The sequence below is a fragment of the Chenopodium album genome, chromosome 12 (assembly GCF_948465745.1).
Source record: "Chenopodium album chromosome 12, dcCheAlbu1.1, whole genome shotgun sequence".
Lineage (NCBI taxonomy): Eukaryota > Viridiplantae > Streptophyta > Magnoliopsida > Caryophyllales > Amaranthaceae > Chenopodium > Chenopodium album.
Window position 1 is genome coordinate 49,228,992 of NC_137845.1, and position 26,022 is coordinate 49,255,013.

At 41.0% G+C, this 26,022-nt stretch overlaps 1 protein-coding gene across 1 annotated transcript; it reads right to left on the minus strand.

Moving 5' to 3' along the window:
• Window positions 1–24,175: 24,175 nt before the first annotated feature.
• Window positions 24,176–25,081, minus strand: LOC145571260 (uncharacterized). Its single transcript, XM_081630327.1, has 2 exons — window positions 24,594–25,081; window positions 24,176–24,491 (listed from the first exon to the last, which is right to left on the minus strand). The coding sequence occupies exons 1-2, from the start codon at window positions 25,079–25,081 to the stop codon at window positions 24,176–24,178; spliced, it is 804 nt and encodes a 267-aa protein (XP_081486453.1).
• Between the last annotated feature and the right edge of the window lie 941 nt (window positions 25,082–26,022).

Genomic DNA, 26,022 nt, shown 5'->3' on the forward strand with positions numbered 1-26,022 from the left:
TTTTTGTCTCTTCCAGATGATATCCTATTCGGAGAACTTTTTATCGTCCTCACCCTCGATCGACACTATTGCCGAGAGAGAACTCGGCCAGCATGAGCTTAGGGCCGTCAGTCATTTTGATATAGTTGAATCTGAGGACGATAAGGGTAGGTCCCGCCTTACCCCAAAGGTGTGGGTACCTAACGTGGGGTACATTCTCGGCAATGCCCCTTTATCACATGTCGGTCTGTGCTGGACTGATTGTTATGGTATTAACTCATTATCATCATCATTTTTCTTCACTTTATATTTGCCGTCATATCTTATATATCAGCACAAATATTAGGCAAAATTTCAATTATTCTCATATGTTTTCTTGCTTTGTTTATTTCAGGTGTTGACAAGTTAGACAACAAACAGCTTGGGTTGTCAGCCGACGGGAAAAGGGTTATCAGGCGGTGTCCTAAGGCCCCTAAACCTAGTTACGATACGCTTGCCTCCTACTGCAGCCACGCTTCTCCCGTCAACCCTAAGAGAAAAGTCGAGGCGATGGCCGGTGAGCAATCTAGGAAGAGAAAATTAACTACACTAAAAAACCTCCGTGGTGGTAATATCGGCGTCAGCATCCCTAGACAGTCCAATGACCGAGCTGAAAAGAAATCTTGGGAGAGCGAGAATAAAGAGAAACCTCCGTCAGGAAAAAACGGTGGATCCTTCTACGGTGTCAATCACAAAAAACATGGCTGAGGGGGTGATAATTCATGATATCACTTACATACCTGAATCTCCTTCTCCAACACGCCCCATCACAGCCGACATTTCCGAGATACATCCTAGGGCTAGTGCTGTCGGCGGGTCTGATGTGAGTGCTCCTGGCCTCGTATATCGGTCTCATCAATGGATTGAACGCCCCAAGGGCAGACTTCCAAATGAAGTTATCAAGAGATTTTCCGTCCCTGACAGTCATTCAGGGGATCGCTGGTAGCCAGAGCTTTGACGTGTGCCGGAATGAATCTTTGTTTGCTTACGACCCCATGCGAGGAGGAAATCTTGGTTATCGGCTTCTGCGCAATCTTACTCCTCCCATGGACAGGCCTGCCGGTTCTACCGGTCCCCTTGCTGCTCAACATATGCATGACCTGATGAAGGTATTTTTCTTGCTCATGTTAAACTTATCATTACCATTATTATTGTTTATATATTTTTTTTTTTAATTTGATAATAGTATATATCTTATTTATATATTTTTATGGTCATCCTCAGGCCGTTATGTCCGGTACCGAGCTTATAGAGATGTATCGTTACTATCAGGAACAACACCACCAAAGCTCCTCTATGCAACAATCCTTGGAAACGGCTCTGAAGAATGCCGAAAAGGCTCTTGACGGCATCAAGCTGATTAAGGCCAAGGATGACGTAGAGCTAAAATCTCTACGCGAGAAAGTTGGTACTGTTACCAGCCTTGAGGAGAAGGTCGAACATCTAAATTCTCAACTTGCTGAGAAGAGTGTTGCTGCTAATCAGCTTCTTGTGGTGCAAAATGAGCTTTCACACACTAAGAATACCATCAGCAATCTGGAAGCCAAAATTCAGAAGATGGAAGCTGATAAACTAGGGATCCGGCAGAGAGCTGTAGGCCGTTACTTGACTTCTGCTGAATTCGCCACAAGCTCCAGAATCGCTTTGACGGAGGATGGACTGCTACCCAAAGGTGTGTTGCTCAGGTTGTTGGTTGGAAAAGGGAAGATTGGGCCAAGGTTGAGAAAGCCTTCAACGAGGAGGCTCATAATATTCCTTCCGGTTTTGAGCAGCAGGAATTTGCCGAGGAGGATCTTCTCAACCTTGTGCCAACTGCTGACGACGGCCCCTCAAACCCCAGCATTCTAGACTCTCCCGAGCCTGAAAATCCCCAAGCTTGAAGGGGCGGGCAGTCATCACCGACATCTTCTTGTGAATCTCATGTAATAGGGCCTTATCGGCCATGATCTTGAACTTTGAAACATTTTATATTTTTGTGTTCTGATGTTTTTGACAATGCTGTTTCAGCGGCATATACCCCTTTTTTGTGGTGATTCCTGCCGACTTTCGTTCTTGTAATTATGCAGTTATAATTTATCCTTCCTTTGCTATCTTTATCTGGAACTACTTTCAAATTTTTTAGTCGTTATATGATAGCGTCTTTGCCAAATAATTATTGAAAATTTTATGCCGAATTCCTTATTTATATGTCGAATTCCTCATTTGAACTTGTCATTTGTCGGAATGCTATTACTACTTTTAGCGGCTACCAGCCTTTTAACAATCAAGCTGCCCGTATTGTTAATAACAGTTATAAATAATTAACATGCACTGGTTTAACTTTTCGGCGAGCATCATTTGTTATCGCACCGCTATCACTGTCTGTTTCCCCCGTAGTGCAAGTATCTGTAAGATAGATACATGCACTATATTTTTAGGATGAAGTGTCATGCTCAATTTTACTGTTCTGCTCATATAGTTACTGTTTCAGAGTATAACGCTGGCCACCTACTGCACTATATTCATAGTCAGTTAGGTACCCTCTCGGCGATCATCATCAAAGCTATGCCTCAAGTCGGCATATACTTGATTTGATATTGCCGGTATTATATTTTGAACCAGCAACCTCGTGAGTTAATGATTGCAACTGATCAGGTTGTGTAGGGAATATTTCAAGCATCCAACACTACATCCCCACTGTGATCAAACACTTAAGCATGGTGGCGTCCAAAAGGAAGGAAGCTAGAGCAAAAGAGTCGCCAACAAGTTTTAGGAACTTGTAAACCGTTCACAAGGTGAAGGTTAACACCCCTTAACGATCCATGAGATCGTCAACTACAATAGGTCTGGAACCATGACTGGAAGTTCGGGGATGAAGGTACAAATCCAATCTAAAAGAGAAAGAACCTGCACTAATAATAGAACTCTACTATATTCTTCTCGTATTCATGTGCGCTTTCTGACTAACACGCAATCAATAAATTAACCCTAAACCTGTTTATCTATGTTGGTTGAATTTAATGCACAAATAAAACTATTATTGGCGATCACTTGAATTATAATCAAATTAACCCTAAACAAAATTATTAATTATCTTATTAAGCGTGATTACAATAATCATAAATCATAATAATTAAAAAAATAATCATATTAAAGCATAATATTAATAGCAAGATCCTAGGCATGATACTAAAAAGATTAATAACAAATCCTAGCATGTCACTAAGCAATAAAGATCAAATCTTTAGCCTTAACATGATGCCAACATGATATTGATATGATATTAGAAAGCATAGGAAGCACCCTAAACATGATACTAGAAAGCAATAATAACATCCTAACATGATTCTAGGAATTAATAAATAATAAACACGCTTTCTACAAGAATAGAGCAATAAGACTACATAGAGCAATGAGCCTGTCGCCGAGCGACAGGGCGTGACGCCGCGCGACAGGCCTGTCGCCAGGCGACAGCCTGTGGTGCGGTGCTCCAGGCAGTTTTTTCACACGTTTTCCTATTTTTGATAAAATTAAGCGCACGAGGGGTAAAACTGTAATTTTATTAAAAACACCTCTTTTATTCTAAATGAAACTCATTTATCAATGCTAATCACATTAGGATTTAAAAGAACCTCCTAGGAAATTCTAAAAGACTATACTCAATCCTAATTGCATTAGGAATGATAAATCATAATGGGCCCTCCTCTAGATCATTGGGCCGCATATAAAAGTCAAACCGGGCCCAGTTTAGCATTTTGGCCATCAGTTCCTCATTATTCATCGGAATTGGGCTTATAATAAATCGTTGGAAAGCTCTTTTCGAGCCCAATCCAAATACACTATTATTGGACCCTTGCCATGGACCAAACTAAATTGGATTGGCTGTTTTCATAAAATAGGTTTTCAAAAACAGAGAGAAAAGAAATATTTTCAAAAACAGAGATATTTTAATAAAAACATCCTCACCACTAGGCTTTTCACACTTTCACCTCGTTCAATTATGATTTGACATGAAAAGTATTCATCACCGGGTTGGTTTTGGGGAGACAGTTTTGGGTGTCTACAGAAGCCCCCACTTTGACTGAGTTTGGAGAAACGCAAGTTTCGAAAACAAAAGTCAAAGTAGCGATAGGGACGGAGAATGATTCAGAACGTTCTGCGATCCTAAATCACTCTTATAACGCCGATACTTGCAAACTAGCGTTAGTTAAAACAGATAAAAGAGTTAAGAAACACGTATCTTGCACCGTCGAGCACAAGTCTCTAGAGTAACCGATTTGTGTTGTTGCATTGTTGTTGTAACAACCTTCCACAAGCTAGGGAATGCCATCCTGTTGCTTTTGACGATCTTCCTCAAGCTAGGGGATACTACCTGAAGACCGCTACTCCTGTAACTGCCTCCAACTTCTGCTGTGATAGTCTTCTACAAGCTAGAGAACACCATCGAAGACTGCTTCGCTTGAAACGATCTTCTGCCGCTTTGATGACCATCTTCCGCAAGCCAGGGAACATGATCGAAGATAACTTCGCCTGAAATCACCTCCTGTTGTTTGTGACAACCCTCCACAAGCTAGGGAACGCTGTCGAAGATATTTTCACCTAAAGTCATCCTCATTTGCTGCGATAATACTCCGAAGAACATCACCGAAGACCAACGCTTGTTGATCCTTTAAAGTTCGCTTGAACTTGCTTTTGCTATGCCAGTACACTGGCGCTTTTGCTTGCTTGTGAACCAGTTTGTTAGTGCCTTTGCTGTTTATGAACCATTATATCGGTGCCTTTGCGATGAGCCAATGTTTAGGCACTTTAAGCTAAGTGAGACGATCATTTATCAGGTCGATCACTTATTGTGATTGTAATCGAGCCGATTACTTAATCATGTCAAATTTCTTATAGGGGCTAACTGGCGTACCAAGGAACCCGAAATTGCTATATGAGGTTGAAATAATCGTTCTGAGAGACCTAGCGTTCTGTCGCCGCTGCGAAGTCTCTGTCGCCGCATTTTCTTTGTGTCGCCCAACGCTGCACTTGTCGCGCGGCGACAGAGTTGTCGTGCGAAGCTGCTGTCGGGATTTCTGAATAAATCCCCTTTCTTCCTCATTTCGCTGCTACTGCTTTTTTCATTCGAGTTTCGCCACAAAAACTTCGAATTGCCCGTTCTTGCTCGTTTCTCAACCGAATTCGTCCAAATTTGTAGCAAATTGAAGCTGCGTTCATCTAGTTTGCTGATCCATGTAAATTTTTCCAAACTCACTTGATTTTTGAGGAATTTTGCACATTTTTATTCACGAATTTCTTGAAAATTCGAAACTTACATTGCCCAATTTGCTTTATTTGTCAAATTTTATGGTATGAAATTGCTTGATTATGTTTGCATATTGCCTTAGGAGTATTTTGAGACTTGTTTGACTCTATTTGGTGAAGAAACGAGCGATTCACCATTGTTGAACCTCTTAAGGTCGTGAGAACAATGTGACTCGTTCTTAATGTTTTTGCTAGCAATTCTTGTCCTGTCACAATAATTATCATAATATTGCAAGAAATTGTTTGGTTGCTTGAAAAAAGCCATATATGCTTGAATTGCCCGTTCTTACTCTGTTTTAGTACTACGTACTCTATTTTTTTTTTAAATATAGTATCATGCGGCTAGGAGAACCTTAGACACTATAGAGCCTTAATTTTTGTCAATTTTTCATAGTATAGTATGGCTAGACAACGCGGTTCCGGTTCTCGGTCCCGAGACACAAGACGGGAGTACGAGCCAGTTCAGGAGGACGTCGATCCGTCCACCTCTCTCGGTTCCTTCCCTAAATGGGACGAGCGGACATTGTTCTTTGCCGCCGAGCATCATATTTATGAGAGGGTGCGTCGTGGGATTGTTGGTGGTAGAACCCGTAGCCACGGCTCTGGCAACGAGACTATTGGTGCATTGTACGACAAATATTTCCGCAATGAAGAATTGCGACTGCTCTGGGAGTCTTGTGGGCTAACTGCCCTATTTCGGGCTATGCAGGCGATGTACTCCTGTCGACCCCAGTCTTACACAGGAAACATCGCTCTCTCTAGCTTCTGGAGAGTAATAGAGGTACATTTTATCTCTTTAAAATTTTAGCTCTAAACTCTCATTAGTATTTGCTGATTTCCTCTTTATCTTCATAGATCTGGTTCTACAAGTGTTTTCCCTCGCTTGCGCCGGCGAGACTATCTCCACGCAAGCTCCCTGTTGGCGCCTATTGGGAGGTCGCTTCAGTAATCAGGCGACTACTGCCCATGTCCGAGAGCTGATCCTCTCGGTATGTTCTTTTTGAATAGTTGTCATATTGGTATTGCTTTTGGTAGAGCTTCATCTTAAAGACATTCTTTGCAGGAACCTGAGGTATTATACCGCCCATGGGACGGTCTGGTTATTCCTGCGCTGGCTGCGAAGTATACTGCGGAGCGTCGCTACTTTCAGGGGACGTATGAGGCGGCGGTGTACCTAGGAGAGAGAGTTGCTATTCAGCACTCCTTAGAGATTTTCGTCGTCCCTGCTCCTTCGCCTCGCCATATGTTCCATGATGCGATGCTGCTTAATTTATCGGAGAGGTCACCTGTTGGTACCCCTTGGCGATCATATGCTAGCTCGGGGCGATGCTACGAGGAGGATTTGTTGCCGTTGTTAGCTCCGGCTCCTGTTTTGTCCGAGGAGGCGGCGGTATGATTTTTGTCTTTTTTCTCTTTGCTAAGTAGCCCCCAAGTGGTATTTTATTCACTTTGGTTTGCTTTTTCGGCAGAACGAGCCTACTGAGTTCGTTCCCCCTCATATGTCCATCCACTATCAGAGGACGTACGGCCCTATTGAGGAGATGATCCCTCCGGCTCCCGAGGATCAGCGTTTCGTTGAGCGATCTATCCCTCGTCACCAGACTCGGGTGAGTTACTTACCTGCTATTTGTTTTATGTCTGTCTTGTTTTGTTATTGACTTTATTTCTTTGACAGTTCTTACGCGAGGTGGTTACGACGATGGCGAGGTGTATAGACGCCTTTCGAAGCCAGCTAGTACGGATGAGGGGCGTGGCTTCCTGTCGTCGTGACGACACTGCTCGGGAGGTAGCTTTTGCTCTTTTTTCTGCTTTTTTTATATTTCTATTTTATTTGCATCTGACTTGATTTCTTTTTTGCAGGGACTGCCTATTCCTTCTCGTACTCGGATGAGACATGAGGCTCGGAGAGAGCCGGCTAAGTCTAGCTTGAGACGTCGCCGCACTACTTCTGGTGGTCGGGGTGGCCGATCTGATGCTGCCCGGACCGAAGCGGTGGAGGGCTCGAGTTCTTCTTCTGAGGTGCACAGGCTGGGCCAATGGGCCAAGGAGAGGCGACATCAGCTCCTCGAGGTGGTGGGTCGTACGAGGTCGGCTCGTCGTCGCAGCAGCCTCTGCAGCCTCAGCCTTTGCTGATTGATCACTAGGGGAATCTTGGGTGGACTGGTCCTTAGTCGAGTTTCCCTACTCCTGGCGAGACCAGAGCTGGTGGGGAGCATACTCCTCGATCTGCGCAGTTCTTTGATATGATGAACATTCCTCATCATCTGCGTCCTCCAGCTCCGTAGTTGTACCTGTGTTTATTTATTTTGACTTTTATAGGAATTTGCCTGACTGACTCGTTTATTAGCTATATTTTTTGGACATATTTTGTATATATACAGATTATTATCTATTATGATTGTATTATCTTTGCATTTATTTTTCATTTTTATGTGCGTATGTGTGTGTGAAAAAATTTGTGATTAATTTTGCGCAAAAATTTCCGTCATTTTATTACTAATGGAGGGTATCCGACTTTCTCCCCCAAAAGAAAAATGAAAAATAAATCGAACTTGAAACAAGCCTAAATTTAATTAAACTAGAATAAATCCAAAGAGAGAAGAAAATATATTTATTAATATATATGGGTATTTGAACAAAGGCCGAAATTGCAAAGTTATCGTACAAATTCAAATCATAGCCATAAAAACGCGGTTTGTATAGCATGTCGAGGAAGCGCTGCAGCACCGCATGTCGCCACGTGTTTTTCAGTGTCGCCGAGCGCTATTTCTGTCGCCAGGCGATAGGTTTGTCGTTCGGCGCTGCAGTGTGTTGCCTTCGAATCCTTTCTGGAGTCGAACTGCATCGATTTTGTAAATAAATAGCCCCCTAATCTGCCGATTTTCTGTATAATTCGAATAGATTAATTATAACCTTAGTTTCTCAACAAATAATCATGTCTTTAGTCACTAAGAGTTTTAGCAATTTCATTCGTGAGTGGTGTCGTTCTTTAACTGCTAAAGAGAGAAAGGAACTCGACTTTTTTCACATGGGAGGGATTTATGGTATTAACGGGGTAAATCTTGACATGGATTTCATTCATACCGCCTTAGCATATTGGGACACAGATACACATTGCTTTAGACTAGGGTGTGATGAAATTAGCCCTTTACCGGAAGAATTTGGTGCCATCCTAAGCTTCCCTTCATTAGATCTTGCGGTAATCCCTAGAATAGATGAATATTATTATAAAGATTTTGAGCGCTTCTTTAATTTAAGAGACAGAGATCTAACCAATATCGTAGATGGTAGTGTAGTCAATCTAAAAGAATTTGCACGCCACTATTTTGATAGACCTAATTCTGAATCTTTTCATGTTTATAGAAGAAGGGCTTTTCGCTTTTGCATGCTTAACCAATATCTTCTCACTAGTGGTAGAACTAATGAGGGTCAAGCGATTATATTAACTGTTTTGGAGCAAATTGAATCTGGAAGAAACCCAGTGCCATTAATTGTTGGAGAGACTATGCTTAGTCTTGATGAATTAAAGAAAAATCCAAAAGCACCTTTTCGGGGTTCTCCAATTTTATTACAGGTAGAAAAATAATATTTTTAATTACAGAAATTAAAAACATATTTTTGTATAGTAATATTATTATTTTTTTTTTTCATTGAATTTTTCTTTTTGCAGATATGGCTAATGGAGAGACTAGAGTTAATTAGTCCTCCCGACAATATTGAAAAATATACTCCAAATTGTTTTGTGAGGCGAAAGAAACGCTTCTCTAAGATGGGGCGCCATGAGTGGAACAAAGTCTTTGCTTCTTGCAACTTTGCTATCAAGTGGGTCGTCTCATGGTGGAAAATAGAGAAGATGGTTGGTGTCAACAAGCAACCCTTCTGCCGTCTTCTAAGCTTAACCAAGATGACTTTTTATTATCCCTGCAGGGTAAAAAGGCAGTACGGTCTACTTCAAATAATTCCTTCCGGGGATCTCCGTCGTCCCTATGAATTCCCTGTCTCACAAGAAGTAGAGAGATTTGACACATATTGGAGCGCTAGGCCTTTATGGGAAGTGATTACCCAAAAGGTTCCTCCTTCCTTGCCTAATGATGTGAAAAGATGGCTTCTTAATAAGCCTACCAAGGACATGGAGAAAAATCAGAGTAGAACCAATGTGAAGAATCGTCTAGGTGACAAAGTGATTCCTGTGAAGGAATGTTTGGGTGAGAAAATTGAGTTTTGAGACACCTGTGATGCCTAAGAAGAAAAGTACTACAAAGGATAAAGGGAAAAGAAAAGCTGACACTTCAGAAAAGAAGTTTGGGTAGAAAGGAAACATGGAGTCCTAGCTAAAGGAGAAATTATATACTCTAAAATTGAATGTAGGTCTAAGGATGCCTACTAGCTAAAGCCATTGACGATGAAGAGGAGGCAGATAAAAATTGGAAAAGGTCAAAGAAAGAGAAGAAAGATTGAAGCATTACCGAACTTCCAATTTATTAGACTATTATAAATTTAAAGTCAATTTTATGCTTTTATTTGAATTCCATCAATAATGTAATTTTTGCTTTATTTTATTAATGAAATTTCAGCATTTTTAATTAAATCAACTTTTAAATTTAATTTATTAAAGCAATGAAAAACAAATTTGATTATTTTATTTTCCAGAAATTTTATCGAGTACGGAAGTCGAAAAGTTTCCGAGAAAACACCGAAATTTGCCCAGATATTCCTAGAAAAACGGCGCCGCTGTTTTGCTTCTGTCGCCGAGCGACAGGCTTTGTCACTTTGCGCTGCAGTCTGTAGGCCAGCGACAGACCTCTTTCCATGGCGCTACTATTCCGTCGGATTTCTTGTTATTTATGAGACGCGAGGTTTGCGAAATTTAAAGTGGCCGCACCTTGTAAAGGGTTGCCTACGTATCCTCTCTTAAGGAATCAGGCCAAACGTAGCTCTCTTGAGTGTGCTACTCAAGTAATTATGGGTAGTACTTTTTAAGTTGGTCGAGGTTCGTCATGTTTGAGAACTCATTGCCATCCATGTCAGTTAGTTTTGCTGCTCCTCCTGATAGGATGGTTTTGACGATATATGGTCCGGACCAATTAGGCCTAAATTTGCCACTTGGGTCCAAAACATTTTTCCTTAATGCTTTTAACACCAAGTCTCCTACGTTGATGTTTTTTGTTTTGACCTTCTTACTAAAGTGCCTAGCCATACGGGTTTGATAACATTGGGTATGATGTAGAGCTTCTAGTCGCTTTTCATCAAGTAGGATTAGCTCTTCGTATCTTGCTCTAGTCCATTCGACTTCATCGAGTTTACTTTCTAATGCAAGGATTATAGACGGTATCTCTAGCTCTACAGGTTGTACTGCATCCATTCCATAAACCAAGGAGAATGGCGTATTTCCTGTTGATGTGCGAATTAACGTGCGATAACCCCAAAGTGCAAAATGGAGTTTGTTAGGCCAATCCTTGTAATTTTCTATCATTTTCTCGATAATAGTCTTTAGGTTTTTATTAGTTGCCTCAACTGCTCTATTTGCTTGAGGTCTATAGGGGGAAGAATGATGGTGTTGAATACTGTATTTTTGTAACAATTCTTCACATTCAGCTTGAAAGTGAGTTCCATTGTCACTTATCATCTCATGTGGGACTCCGTATCGACAAATAATATTCCTTTCGATAAAGAGTGCTACATGTTTCGCAGTGAGTTTAGTATATGATTGTGCTTCAACCTACTTTGTGAAGTAATCAATTGCTACTAAGACGTATTCATGACCTCCTTTCCCAAGAGGAGTGATTTAACCGATAATATCAATTCCCCATGTAGAGAATGGCCATGGTGAAGTGTAGGTGTAGAGTAGAGACGGAGGAACATGTTGTAAGTTAGCGTAAATTTGGCACTTAGGGCATCTTCTTACATATTGATGACAATCCCTATTCATGGTAGTCCAATAGTACCCTTCTCGCATTATCTTTTGGACTAGTATTTTGCCATTAACATGGGTTCCACAAATGCCTTCGTGGACTATCCTCATAGCTCTTTGGGCGTCTTTTTTCCCTACACATAAGAGAGCTCGACCCCTAGGTACCCTTTTATGTAACTCGTTGTTTATGAGTACGTATTGAGAAGCGAAGAGTCTTAATGCTCGTTTTGCTCTTTTGTCAGCATGAGAAGGATATTCTGCTTTGGTGACGTAGTTGAGTATATCCGTATACCACGGTTCTTCTTCTTCGTCTTGGACTACTTCATCATCTTCTATGGCTTGAATGTAAGCCGGTTTATGCCTTTTCTCTATGGTTAGAGGCATTTGTTCGATTTCCGTAGGAATCTTAACCATTGAGGCTAGTCTTGCCAAGGCATCAGCAAATTGATTTTCCTCTCTAGGTAGATAGGTGTATTCTACCTTTTTCAACTGGTTGGTGAGAGTTTCCAGATAAGTTTGGTAAGGGGCAAGACTCTCACTCCTTACTTTCCATCTTTCGGAAATTTGGTTTATGATCAACGAAGAGTCTCCGAATATTCGCAATTTCTTCACTAATAATGCCAAAGCTATTTCAAGGCCTACCACGCATGCTTCGTATTCGACAGCGTTATTGGTAGTGTCGAAATCTAGCTTTATAGAGATTGGAACATGCTCTTCTTTATGTGATACTAATAGCTCTCCAACGCCACATCCTTTTTGGTTTGAGGCTCCATCGAAGTATAAAGTCCAAGTATCATCTTCTGTGACCATCAAGTCTTCATCTGGAAATTCGTTGTCATGTATTGGCGTCGAATCTTCTATTGGGAAATCCGCTAGGAAGTCCGAAACCACAGATCCTTTGATAGCCTTTTGAGGCATGAATCTTACATCGAACTGGGCTAGATTGATTATCCAACTTGATATGCACCCATTGAGTGTATACTTTTCGAAGAGATACTTAAGTGGGTCCATTCGAGAAACTACAAAGACTATATGCATGAGCATGTAATGTCTTAGCTTGGTTGTGGCCCACACCAATGCGAGGCACAATTTCTCAAGCGGTGTGTAGCGTACTTCATACTCGAGCATTTTCTTACTTAGATAGTAGATTGCGTTTTCTTTACCTTCTACTTCTTGTGCAAGCATAGCCCCCATTGTCTCCTTGGTGACTGTTAAGTACAACCTAAGAGGGATCCCTGGAAGCGCTGGTGCTAATACGGGAGGATTTGCGAGATAGGCTTTGATATTTTTAAAAGCTTTTTGACACTCGTCGTCCCATATTACTGGAACATTCTTTTTGAGGTTATTGAATATTAGTTCGCATATCGTTGTTAGCTTTGATATGAACCTACTTATATATTGCAACCGGCCAATAAATCCTCGAATTTGTATCTCGGTTTTGGGCGGTGGCATTGACATGACCGCCTTGATCTTGGTTGGGTCTATCTCTATTCCTCTAGAGCTTATGACATATCCCAAGAGCTTGCCTGAGGTGACTCCGAAAGCACACTTAGATGGATTCAACCTCATGTTGTATTTTCTTAGCCTTTCGAAAAATTTCCTTAAGGCTACTTGATGTCCTAGGCGATCTTTTGATTTCATAATCATATCGTTTACATACACTTCGACCTCTTTGTGCATCATATCATGGAGTAGGGCAGTTGCTGCTCGTTGGTAAGTAGCACCCGCGTTTTTCAACCCGAATGGCATTACCGTGTAACAGTAAGTACCCCACGGTGTTATGAATGTTGTTTTCTCCATGTCTTCTTCTGCCATGAGAATCTGGCTGTACCCTGCGTATCCATCCATAAATGAGAGAAGTGCATGATTTGCTGTATTATCTACTAAAATATCGATGTGTGGTAAAGGGAAGTCGTCCTTTGGACTTGCCTTATTTAAATCTCGATAGTCGACACACATTCTTACCCTTCCATCCTTCTTTGGAACTGGGACCACATTTGCTCCCCATTCGGGGTATTTGGATACCCTAATAAAACCTGCAGTTATTTGTTTCTGAACTTCTTCTTTTGTTTTAAGAGCTATGTCGGGTTTCATCTGACGTAGCTTTTGTTTTACAGGTTTCATTCCCGGAATTAGTGGTATAGTGTGTTGAGCTATTTCTCTACCAATGCCTAGCATATCTTCATATGACCAAGCGAATACATCGATAAATTCTTTGAGTAGATTAATTAAATCGATTCTTTCTTGTTTATTAAGTGTTAGTCAGATTTTAACTTCTCTTTTAATGGTTGAATCATTTGAAATATCAACCGTTTCAGTATCCTCAATTATTGGTGTTTTCTTTTCAAGTGTTTCCATTGCTTTAATAATTTCTTTGTCATTTTCATTGTTAGTTAAGAAATGCTTGTCATCTTGGGTTAATGAAGAATACGAGGAGTAAGAGAAAGAAGACATATTATTGAATTCTGAAATCATTACATCGAAAAGAGAAATGTCCTCAGGGACTTGATTGCTAACTATCCTAGGAATGGAAATTGAAGAATTAGAAACAGGGGGTGCTATGACTAAGGACTCGGAAGACTCTATAGGAAAAGACTCAGACTCTGACTCTGATTCAGACGATTCTTCAAACATTAGTCCTTGCCCTGTTGTTATCGATATTTTTCTTCCACTCGGAGTAGTCACCTTGACCGTTTTGCGCCATCCTTGCATTAAACCTTCCGCTGGAGTGATGAGCTTCGAAGGGTCAAAGTTCTCGCTTTGTAGGACCGTTTGGATAAGCGAGGAATTATCTTCTTCATATTTCGGCTCATCCTTTTCACGCCCAAAGAGGAGTCCCATAACATTAAAGTCAAATCACGGGGGTGCTTTCTCCTTGTGAATAGGAGTTAGGATCTCATCTAGAAAGTAACAATCCAGAAAGATTTCAAACCCAGGTTTCCTTATGCCATTTACAACAAAAGGTTCGGGAAATTCATAGCATGGATAGTCCTCTCCTTCTCTTATGAACTGTATGTTGAGAGTAAGAGGGTACTGGTCCATCGGGATCGCTTTCTTTTGGGTGTGAGTGTTCCTACGTGCCTTAGACTTTACCTGGGCTTGCTTAAGATCTTCCCGAGTTGGTTCGAAACCAAGTCCGAAAGTATCTAACTTAGGGAGGCCAAGCGATTCCATTTGTTTTGCTATCTGCTTTTTCTTTCCTAGAGTCATTCCGAGAAAGTGTCCATGTCTCTTGAGAATAGAATTTACCGTCATGTTGGAGTGGGGGTCGTAATAAGGAGGGGTCCTTTCATCCTCCTCGATTAAGGAGACCTCCTCACTAAAGCCCCACAAGTCTTCGTCATCTTCATCGTGTTTCACATTAATGATCGGATTTTCGACAGCTTTAATCCTCATAGGTGAAGCATCGATTGTAATAGGGATCCCTCCAACTATAGCTTTTACGTGTTGGTGAAGAGATGAAGGGACTGCCTTGAGGTCATGAAACCAAGGGCGTCCCAACAATAGGTTGAAGGAAGCCTTAATATCTACCACTTGGAAGGTATTGGCATGTTCTATTGCTCCCGTCGTTACATTCATAGTGATTTTTCCAAAAGCTTGGCGACGAGTATTGTCGTAGGCTCTTATTCCTTGTGTTGACGGGGTTAAGTCCTCATCCCTTATGCCTAATATCCTTGCAGTTCTGAGTGGACAGACATTGATTGCCGATCCGTTGTCTACAAGAGTCATTGGGACATTCATCCTCTTGCAGATTACCGTGAGGTTCAGAGCCTTGTAATGCTTATCACCTTCTGGAGGTAAATCCTTGTCAGAAAAGGTGTTTAGATTGATAGGACTAGGGAGATCACTCGTAAGGAAATTAGCCAACCCCTAAGGAGTGGCATTGGAATCTATCCCTATTTTATCCAAGGCATTCATTACCGCTATCCTATGTTCTCGAGATGTAGCTAAAAGTTTCCATACATTCATTTTGACCTTGGTCTTCTTAAATTGTTTGACAATATCATTGTCCTCTATGATAGGTATGGGAACTTGTTGCATGGCAGGAATAGGTTGTGTAGCGATGGGAGGTTGCATTCTCCCAGATCTCGTGAGGACGTCTATGGGTGAATCTTCTTCAACCCAAAAATCGCTTATAGGATATACGATTGAAAATGGAGGTTTTTCCATATCCTTAAGATAGACGTCTTTGTCATCGCTGTCCCAAACCCCATTAATGCTTATATCTTGTTCTTTTGGGATTTGAACTAGTTTCTTGTCATCAATCATCTTCTGAATTAAATCTTTGAATTTAAAACAGTTTTCAATGGCATGTCCCCTTGATTGATGGTATGGACAGTAGAATCTATCTGTCCTCTTTAGAGATTCAAATGGTCTCGGTTCGAGAGGTTTGACTTTACCATTCTCGGAGAGCATTTTAAATATTTTAGCGTAGGAAGTCCCAATTGGAGTGTAGAGTTTATTACTCTTCTTGGGTGTGTCGATTACCTGGAGAGGGAATGGCTTCTTCTCCCTAAGTGGAACTTTAGCATGCTTTCTTTGAAGCTCCTTTCTTTGTTCTTTCACTAATTCAATAGTTTCACGTAACAAGTCTATTCCCTCCCACATAGATCGTATGAGAATCCATACTTCTTCCTTGGTTGCAAGTTCTTGTTCAGAAGGGAAATCATCCATGGCATCGAAAAAGGTTTCCTCCTCTTCTTCGATAGCATGAATTTCTTCAATAGGTTTGATGAGAGATGAAGGATCAACATGGTCTTCTTCATCAGAGATAGGCAAGGAATCGGAGAGAGGTGCATTATTAATACTTGGCTTCTTACTTGCAGGGGGCAATGGTAGCTTATTGTTGTCTATCAAATCTTGGATAGCTTCCTTAAGCTTCCAACAATTTTTAGTGAGATGGCCCCTACCTTGGTGATACTTGCAATGTGCGTTGGGGTTCCAATTGGCTGTCCTCTTTTCAACAGGTGGATCCCCGAATGGTCCAATAGGAGTTATAAGACCTTTTGCATTCAGTCGGTCAAATGCGATGTCATAACTCATACCAATTGTAGTAAAGTTCCTCCTAAATGCTTTCTCTTGTCCTTGATTGTTCATAGCATGAACTTCACTCAAATTAAAGGTGCTAACATTATTTGAGCGGGTGGTTTTGGAAGAAGAAGGGTTGTCGTTCTTCTTACCTTTCCAGCCACTGTTGGAGTTGTTGTTAGCAGCTTTTTGTTTAGCTAGTTCATCTTCGATATTAATTCCAATGTCATAGACAGCCTTGAAAGTATGAAGATTGTTTTGGTACCTAAGGTGCTTAGAGTACTTTTCTTGGAGATTCTTAATGAACATCCTTACAGATTCTTTCTCACTCGGTACTTCAATCATCCTAGCAGAGGTTTCTCTCCATTTATTGAAGAAAGAAGTGAAACCTTCATTCTCTTTTTATTTAAGTATTTCAAGTTCCCTATGATCAGTTTCAACTTGAATATTACATTTATACCTATCAATGAAAGAGTTTACAATTAATTCCCAAGTAGAGGTTTTATCTTTATCAAGGGAGAAGAACCATTGTTGGCAAACGGTCTCAAGAGATAAGGAAAATAAAGAATGAAATACTTTTCTATCAATACCCTTAATATTCATTATAGTTTCAAAGGCTCTTGAATGAAAATAAGGATTATCAGTTGCCTTAAACTTTAGGATGTCATTGGCATTGAATTTCTGCGGAAGAAGCTCCTTGTCCACAGAAACCCCTTGCGAGCTAATGCCCTGGAACCTGTAATCATTAGATATCTTGCTCAAGCTTTCTTGCATGAGCTCCATTTGTTGTTGTCTCACAAGCTCATTGATTTGGAGGGTCAGAGCCTTCAACACCTCAGTAACGCTAGCCATTTGCTTCTTAAGCTCATTGACTTCTTCTTGACTCGCCATTATTTTCTTAGCTTTTCTTTTTCGACTGATTGGTTTGTCAAAAGGCTGTACTTGAACGAAGAGGTTATCCTTGATTAAACGCCCTTCCTTTCTTAACCACGCGCTGTAAATTAAACCATTTATTTGTTTTAATGACTTGACTCAAATTGACTTTGACTTTACGAGTTTATAAAGGAAAAGGAAAAAAAAACAAAAATAGGGTATATTTTTGGGAATCAAGTATATGGGTTCAAACAAATGGTTTAATGGAGGATTAATATCCGACTTACCCCCCTAAAAGAAATGACGGAAAACACGCGCATACAAGACTCTCTAGACATGGTCAAAGTGTATATACATGATAGTATGTGCTTTATTTGTGGGTGTAAGTGACATGTTTTGAATCTTGTGTAAGACCATGGGACTAAGTGTCTAGGCTCAATTAAGGACTAAACAAGGGTACTGTTATTAATAAAATAATCGAACTAATTAGCAAACTGTTTAATTAGACTCTTCATGATGACTCAAGCAAAATGCTAAACTGTCGCCGAAACAACAGGACTATCGCCGCCCGCTTCAGTGCAGCGCCTGACAATAGGGTTGTCGCCCGGCGTTGCACAGCAGCGTGTGGCGCTGCAGCCATTATCAGAGTATTAATCTGGGACTTCTTTCAGTATTTTTACTCTCAGGACAGGCCTAAAGTCGTACTAAGTCAATTCTGATTCAACCTCAACACTAGACATTTCACACTTTCACCTCGTTCTGATTCAACCTTGATTACCAAAATTAATTAATTAATTAATTAATTAGGCAAAATCCTTTTAGTCATTAATTAATTTATTTAGACTTAATCACAAGTCAAACAAACGGTTAAGAAGAATATATAAAGGATGCACAACAAATAATACACAAGTAGTCAAGTAGTCACGACATGATGCAATGAGTTTGCAACCTAACCATGGCTCTAGTTCTCTAAAGTTTGGGATATGGGTTAGTTAAAGAGGGTCCATGGTTATGAGTCCGGATGCACCGCGCGGAAGCCTTACCTTTGGAAGGGTTGGCGCGTGTGGATGGGACCCCGCGAGCTAAACTCGCTTCCATGGTTTGGTGAATTCAACATTCTCGGATGTACCCTTTGTTGCTCAGAGCGTTCAATCAGGTAGATGGAGCATGAATTCCCAGAGGGTTATGTCCATATGTAGAACACATATGGGTTTCTGAAAAGTAAGAAAAACTCAATCAGGAAGTAGAATCGAGCCAACAGTGCTAGAACTGGTCAAAATTAGAACTCGTATTTCTGGCTCGGTATTGGAAGAACACAGCGCCAGCCAACAGAGACTGTTGCCGCGATATAGCCTTGTCGCATGGCGACAGAATTGTCGCTCGGCGACAGAGCCATATGTTCGGCGATAGGCTCTGTTTTCTAGACGCCGGTTCCTACATGCCTCAGAAGCTTTCTGTGTTCGTAAAATTTTCCAGTTTTTCGCAGCATTATTTCGGTTCTAGTTGTGAAAGATATTCCTCGAATTTCCTACGTGTAAAAAATCCTATGTTTTAACTCATTACGAATGGTCTTTCCAATGAGATCTTTTTTATGCATATGACAATAATGTTAATCAAAATTACGCACATGAAATACTTAGAACTTTTCGAGTCTCATCCACTCATTCTAAATTATTGCCAAAATAAGTTTTAGGAATTAAAATAGAAATCCTCCCCAGTGGAGTCGCCAAAAATTGTAGGGAATATTTCAAGCATCCCACACTTGAGCCCCACTGTGATCATACACTTAAGCATGGTGGCGTCCAAAGGGAAGGAAGCTAGAGCAAAAGAGTCGCCAACAAGTTTTAGGAACTTGTAAACCGTTCACAAGGTGAAGGTTACACCCCTTAACGATCCATGAGATCGTCAACTCCAATAGGTTTGGAACCATGACTGGAAGTTCGGGGATGAAGGTACAAATCCAATCTAAAAGAGAAAGAACCTGCCCTAATAATAGGCCTCTACTTTATTCTTCTCGTATTCATGTGCGCTTTCTGACTAACATGCAATCAATAAATTAACCCTAAACCTGTTTATCTATGTTGGTTGAATTTAATGCACAAATAAAACTATTATTGGCGATCACTTGAATTATAATCAAATTAACCCTAAACAAAATTATTAATTATCTTATTAAGCGTGATTACAATAATCATAAATCATAATAATTAAAAAAATAATCATATTAAAGCATAATATTAATAGCAAGATCCTAGACATGATACTAAAAAGATTAATAACAAATCCTAGCATGTCACTAAGCAATAAAGATCAAATCTTTAGCCCTAACATGATACTAACATGATATTGATATGATATTAGAAAGCATAGGAAGCACCCTAAACATGATACTAGAAAGCAATAATAACATCCTAACATGATGCTAGGAATTAATAAATAATAAACACGCTTCCTACAAGAATAGAGCAATAAGACTACATACTTTGATGCCTCGTACCTCTTTCTAATAACAAAATACACGCGTTAGTAACTTCAAGGAAAATATAAAATCAAACAATTAAATTTAATAATTGAAATGGAGATTTGGAACCAAACCCTCAGAAATTATAGCCTTTCACGTCTAGGGCGAAGGCAACTTCGAACTTGGCTATGTGTGCCTAGATCTAGTGAATGCGGAATTTTGTTTGTGAAAAGTTGGTTTTGTGAAAAGTTGGCCGAGCGACAGCCTGTGGTGCGGCGCTGCAGACAGTTTTTTCACACGTTTTCCTATTTTTGATAAAATTAAGCGCATGAGGGGTAAAACTGTAATTTTATTTAAAACACCTCTTTTATAAAACTCATAAAACTCATTTATCAATGCTAATCACATTAGGATTCAAAAGAACCTCCTAGGAAATTCTAAAAGACTATAATCAAGCCTAATTGAATTAGGAATGATAAATCACAATGGGCCCTCCTCTAGATCATTGGGCCGCATATAAAAGTCAAACCGGGCCCAGTTTAGCATTTTGGCCATCACTTCCTCATTATTCATTGGAATTGGGCTTATAATATATCGTTGGAAAGCTCTTTTCGAGCCCAATCCAACTACACTATTATTAGACCCTTGCCATGGACCAAACTAAAATGGATTGGCTGTTTTCATAAAATAGGTTTTCAAAAACAGAGAGAAAAGAAATATTTTCAAAAACAGAGATATTTTAATAAAAACATCCTCACCACTAGACTTTTCACACTTTCACCTCGTTCGATTATGATTTGACGTGAAAAGTATTCATCACCGGGTTTGGTTTTGGGGAGACACTTTTGGGTGTCTACAGGTTGTAAGCGCATTAACTACACGGAAGCGGTTTTGAGCTGTCCGTCCCACTTAACGATTTGCTGTTAAGTGGAGGATGCCTATTTCTGACATAGTATGAGATAACTATATTTTTATTCCTCACCGATATTGCTCTTTGACTATATATCAATATCAGCTTCATTGTGAACAAAAGCATTTTACATCACTTCATACATAATATTTCTTGAGTACTGCCGTATTCCAAACATTCTTCAATGGTTTCTCCTCCATTGTTTCCAGGTAAAACGATCCTTGCATTACCATATCCCTAATCCGATATGGCCCTTCCTAGTTTGCCGTTAACTTTCCATCTTCGTTCCCTTTTCCTGTTGCAGCTGTTCTACGCAACACCAGATCCCCCGTATTTAAAGGCCGATAACTAACGGGTCTGTTATACGCCCTTGTGATTCTGTCTTTGTAGGCGGCTGACTTAACTGCCGCTCTCTCTCGTACTTCTGGTAGGAAATCTAGTTGTTGTCGTAATAACAAATCGTTTTGCTCTTCACAATAATGTTGAATCCGAAACGTCGGCAATCCTACTTTTGCCGGTGCTACTGCTTCTGTTCCAAAGACCAAGGTAAAGGGTGATTCACCTGTGGATTCTTTGACTGTCGTTCTATTTTCCCATAATATCTCAGGTATTAAATCAGCCCATAACCCCTTTGCATCTTCAATTTTCTTTTTAATTGATGTTATGATTTTCTTATTTGTCGCTTCTGCCTGGCCGTTTGACTGTGGATGACATACGGCCGCATATGCAAATTTAACCTTGTACATCGCCAAGAGATCTTTTACCGGCTTACAATCAAACTGAGAGCCATGATCGAAAACCATGGCCATCGGTAACCCGAAACTTGTGAAGATGTTTTTCCAAATGAACTTTTTCACTTCAAACGCTAATATCTTTGCTACTGGCTCAGCCTCTATCCACTTTGTGAAGTAATCTATGGCCACCAGAAGGAACTTTTTTCCACCTGTTGCTGATGGAAACAGTCCTACTATATCCATTCCCCATTGTGCAAAAGGAATTGGATTAAGTATCGGTATCAAATCATTTGGCAGGTTGATAGTCGGCGCAAACTTCTGGCATTTCTCACACTTTTTCACATATTGAGAGGCATCTTCATTCATAGTTGGCTAGTAATATCCCCTTCGCATTGCTTCCCAAGATAGAGCCCTTGCGCCTAGATGATTTCCACAAGTCCCTTCATGTATTTCCTCAATTAATCTGGCTGACTCAAAATCCGTTATGCATCTTTGTAACGGTAACGAGAACCCCTTTTTGTACAACTGCCCTTGATGCATAATAAACCACACACTGTTCTTCCTTAACCTCTTTGATTCTTTTTTATCTACCGGTAGTGCTCCATGAAGGAGATACGCCAGTATCTTATCAAACCACTAGGTATCATTGTTAACACAACAGATTTGCTCCGACACCTCATCTATACTCTTCTGCTTTAAGACCTCAACCATGACTGTTGTTTCTAAGTCATTGAAACTAGAACTGGCCAACTTTGCCAGAGCATCGGCCTGCGCATTCTGTATCCTTGGTACCAGCTTGATCTTGAAGTACTATAACTGCGTCGATAACTGATTTATCTTTTTGAGGTACTTTATCATTGTGGGTTCCCGTGTTTCATATTGCCCACTATATTGACTAGATACCAATTGAGAGTCTATTGTTAAAACTAGCCGTTTTGCTTCTGCCGCTATTGACAGCTGAATTCCAGCTATAGCCACCTCATACTCGGCTTCATTATTTGTGGCCTTAAATTTGAATTTTAGCGCATACTCAAAAGTTTTCGCATCTGGGCCGTTATCACAATTCTTGCCCCTGACCTTGTCGTTGTTGAAGAACCGTCCATCGATACCTGCCAAGTTCCCAACTCCTCTTCTTCATTATTATATGAAGTCTCCACAATGAAATCTGACAAGGCATGCGCCTTAATTGATATTCTAGGCTTGTAATGCAGTCATACTCCGATAACTCCACAACCCATTTCAGCAATCGTCCCAACGTATCCATCTTTTGCAACGACTTTTCCAGAGGATGGTTTGTCAATACATCTATTGGGTGAGCATCGAAATACGGCCTCAATTTTCTGGCCGCTATTACTACTGCTAGGGCCATTTTCTCAATCACTGGGTATCTGCACTCAGCCGCATTCAGTACATGACTAACAAAATATACCGGCATTTGCTGCTTCTTCCTTTCTACTAACAACACAGCAGCTATGGTTTTAAGGGAAGCCGAAATGTATAACTGCAACAATTCTCCTCTTTCCGGTCTTGCAATTGTCGGAAGTGATCTCAAATGGTTTCTTACTACCTCCAGCGCATCACTTTGCTCCTTTCCCCACTCAAAAGTCTTATTCTACCTTAAGACCACAAAGAATAGGAGTGCCTTATCAGCGGATTTACTGATAAATCTGGTTAACCCTGCCATTCTGCCAATTAACCTCGAATGGTTTTCGGCTGCTTCATCTCAAGAACTGCATTCACCTTATCTAGGTTTGCATCAATTCCCCGTTCACAGACCAAAAAGCCTAAAAACTTTCCCGAATGAACTCTAAACACACACTTTTCTGGATTCAACTTCATTTGATACCTCCGCAATGTCTCAAATGTTTCCCTCAAGTCAGCCACATGATCCTCTTTCACCCTACTTTTAACAATTGTGTCATCTACATACACCTCTATATTTCGTCCCTTCTGTTTCTCAAAGATCTTATCAACCAGTTTCTAATAAGTTGCCCCTGCATTCTTCAGCCCAAACGGCATTGCCTTGTAGCAATATACCCCTGTATCCGTTATGAAGGCCGTTTTTGCCCTATCTTCTTTATGAAGGCTGACTTGATGATATCCCGAGAAGGCATCTAAGAAACTTAGCATTGCATGACCAGAAATGGAATCTACCAACCTGTCTATTCGGAGCAGCGGGTAGCAATCTTTGGGGCAAGCCTTATTCAAATTTGTGAAATCTACACACATCCGCCACTTTCCTGTCGTCTTCCTTACCATCACTACATTAGCCAACCATTCTGGATACGTGCAAGGTTTAATAAACCCTACCGCTAAAAGCTTATTAACTTCAGCTTGTATGGCCTCTATCTTCTTTGTTGAAAAGTTGCGCTTCTTCTGCCTTATTGGCCTGAACTTTCTATCCACATTCAGCTTATGCTCCATCACATCCGGGTGAATTCCTGGCATCTCACTTGCCGAGAAGGCAAAGACATCCGCATTCTCGCGCAATAAGCTTATCAAGTTACATCTGGTATCAACATCCATATCTTCCCCAACTTTTATTGTCCGACTTGGATCACCTGGCTGTAATTCAATTTGCACAGTCTCTCCCCCCGGTGACGGCCTTGGTGTTCCCTTTCTCTTTTAGGGTTACCCGGTATCGGGCCACTCCCAACTGGATTCTTCAAAGCTATCACATAACAGGACTTCGCCATTACCTGGCCCCCATGTACCTTTTCCACGGCTCCCAAATTCAACACATAAGCTATCGTCAGATGATAAGTTGACACCACTGCCTGTACGTCATGTATAATCGGTCTTCCGATAATCGCATTATAAGTCGATGCTACATTCACTTCTAGAAACTCCGCCATTGCATCTCTTGCCATTGGCCCATCTCCTAACTGTACCGGCAGAATGATACTTCCTTCCGGCCTCACCTTTGATCCATTAAATCCAATCAATGGATATGACACTTATGTCAGATACTGCCTTCCAATCATCATTTCATTGAAGGCCTTCATGAACAAAACATTTGCTGAGCTGCCACCATCAACCAAGACTCTCTTGATATCAGCCCCGTTTATTTTCGTTATCAGAACCAGCCGGTCATCATGAGGGAAAACAATTCCTCTCGCATCTTCCTTCGTGAACACCACATCAGGAATGCTGGTGGGCCGCGGACGGCTATCAGTATCAAGAGCATTGATTATATGCCGGTGTTCCGATAAGTGTATTTTAGCCCCACTAATCGTTCCTCCATGTACTGGCCCTCCTGTTATCACATCAACCCTTATCCCAGTTGATAATGGTGGCAAACCTCCATCCCCTTGTCGGACTACTCCACCCTGCGGCCTATCAAGCCTTGCTTCTATCTTCTACCTCTCAATCTACCGAGATTGTGGTTGATTTCCGCCTGTATTCAACCGATATTGGGTCAAATGCCCCTTCCTTATCAGTTCTTCTATATTATCTTTCAGCTGTGTATACTCTTCAGCATAATGACCGACATCCCTATGAAACATACAGTACTTCTTAACGTCTCTCGGCCTTTCTTTCATTGGGATCGGCCTTGTCCATCCTTCTCTATTCTGGTTCACCGAATAAATTGCAGCTCTCGGTGTATTTAGGGGCGTATATGTGCTGTATTGCATTGGCGGCTTTGTACCCCTAACATCCTGCCGACTTCCAACTCCCCTTACTGGGACCGAGGCTCTCAACCTTCCACTTCCGAAAGACACATTCCTGCTACTTGTCTTCATCAACTCTTCACTTTTTATGTAATCATGCACTTTGTTAAAAGCCGCTGCTAACGTCGGCAAATTCCTCCTTGTCAGATAGCGTTTAAACTCAGAGTCATTCAAACCATTCATCAAAGCCATGACAGCTATTTCCTATTGCAACTTTGGGATTGTATTCACTTCATTGTTAAACCGCCTGATGTAATCCCTCAAAGACTCATCCGGCCTTTGTTCTACTACTATCAACTCTCCCGAAGTTCTCTACCGAACATTATTACTGATATACTGTCCCACAAACATTTCTATCAGCCTCTCAAAGCTATCAACCGTACCATTTCCCAGGTTGTTAAACCAATCTGCTGCAACTCCAGTTAAAGTTGTCGAGAAGACTTTACACCAAACGGCATTCGAGTTGGTGTATAAGATCATATGTCCCTCATAGGACGCTATGTACCTTCTTAGATCCCCTTTTCCGTCATATCTACAAGTCGACATTTTAATTTTCTCCATTGGCTGATCCAAGATACTTTGCACAAACGGCGATGCCCTTAACTGAACCACTGTTCGTACCACTTGCCCTTCAACTTGGGAACTTCGCTGCCGCTGAGTTCTTGTGCTAACAGCACGACTTGAAGATTGACCTACATCTCGCGGAGTTGTGTGTGTCCTTACCGGCGACTCCTCTCGGCGGTGCCTTGGTGAGCTTATTGGCTGATTAAACTGCCCATTAAGATTAGTAACCGGCACCCCTCCGCCAGCTTGAGTTGTTTCTGCCTCCCTCCTTTTCATACTCATAGCACTCATTACCCTAGCTGCAATCTCCAAATCTTCCGGTGTAAAGTCAGCCATAGGGTCTACAACTGCCTTAGCCCGCCTTTTCGGTGTTATCGGCATATGGAACTGGTTATCCTCCAAAGTATGAGTTTCATCCTCTATTTCAATTTCAGGTTGTGTTGTTTCATTCCTTGTCGTTATCACCCGATTTACTATCCTACTGATAGCAGGTGTTTCCTGGTTTCCAGCCATTACTGTTTGTCTTGTTATTTTTGTGTATGAGGTTCTTAGGCGATAGAATTAATCAC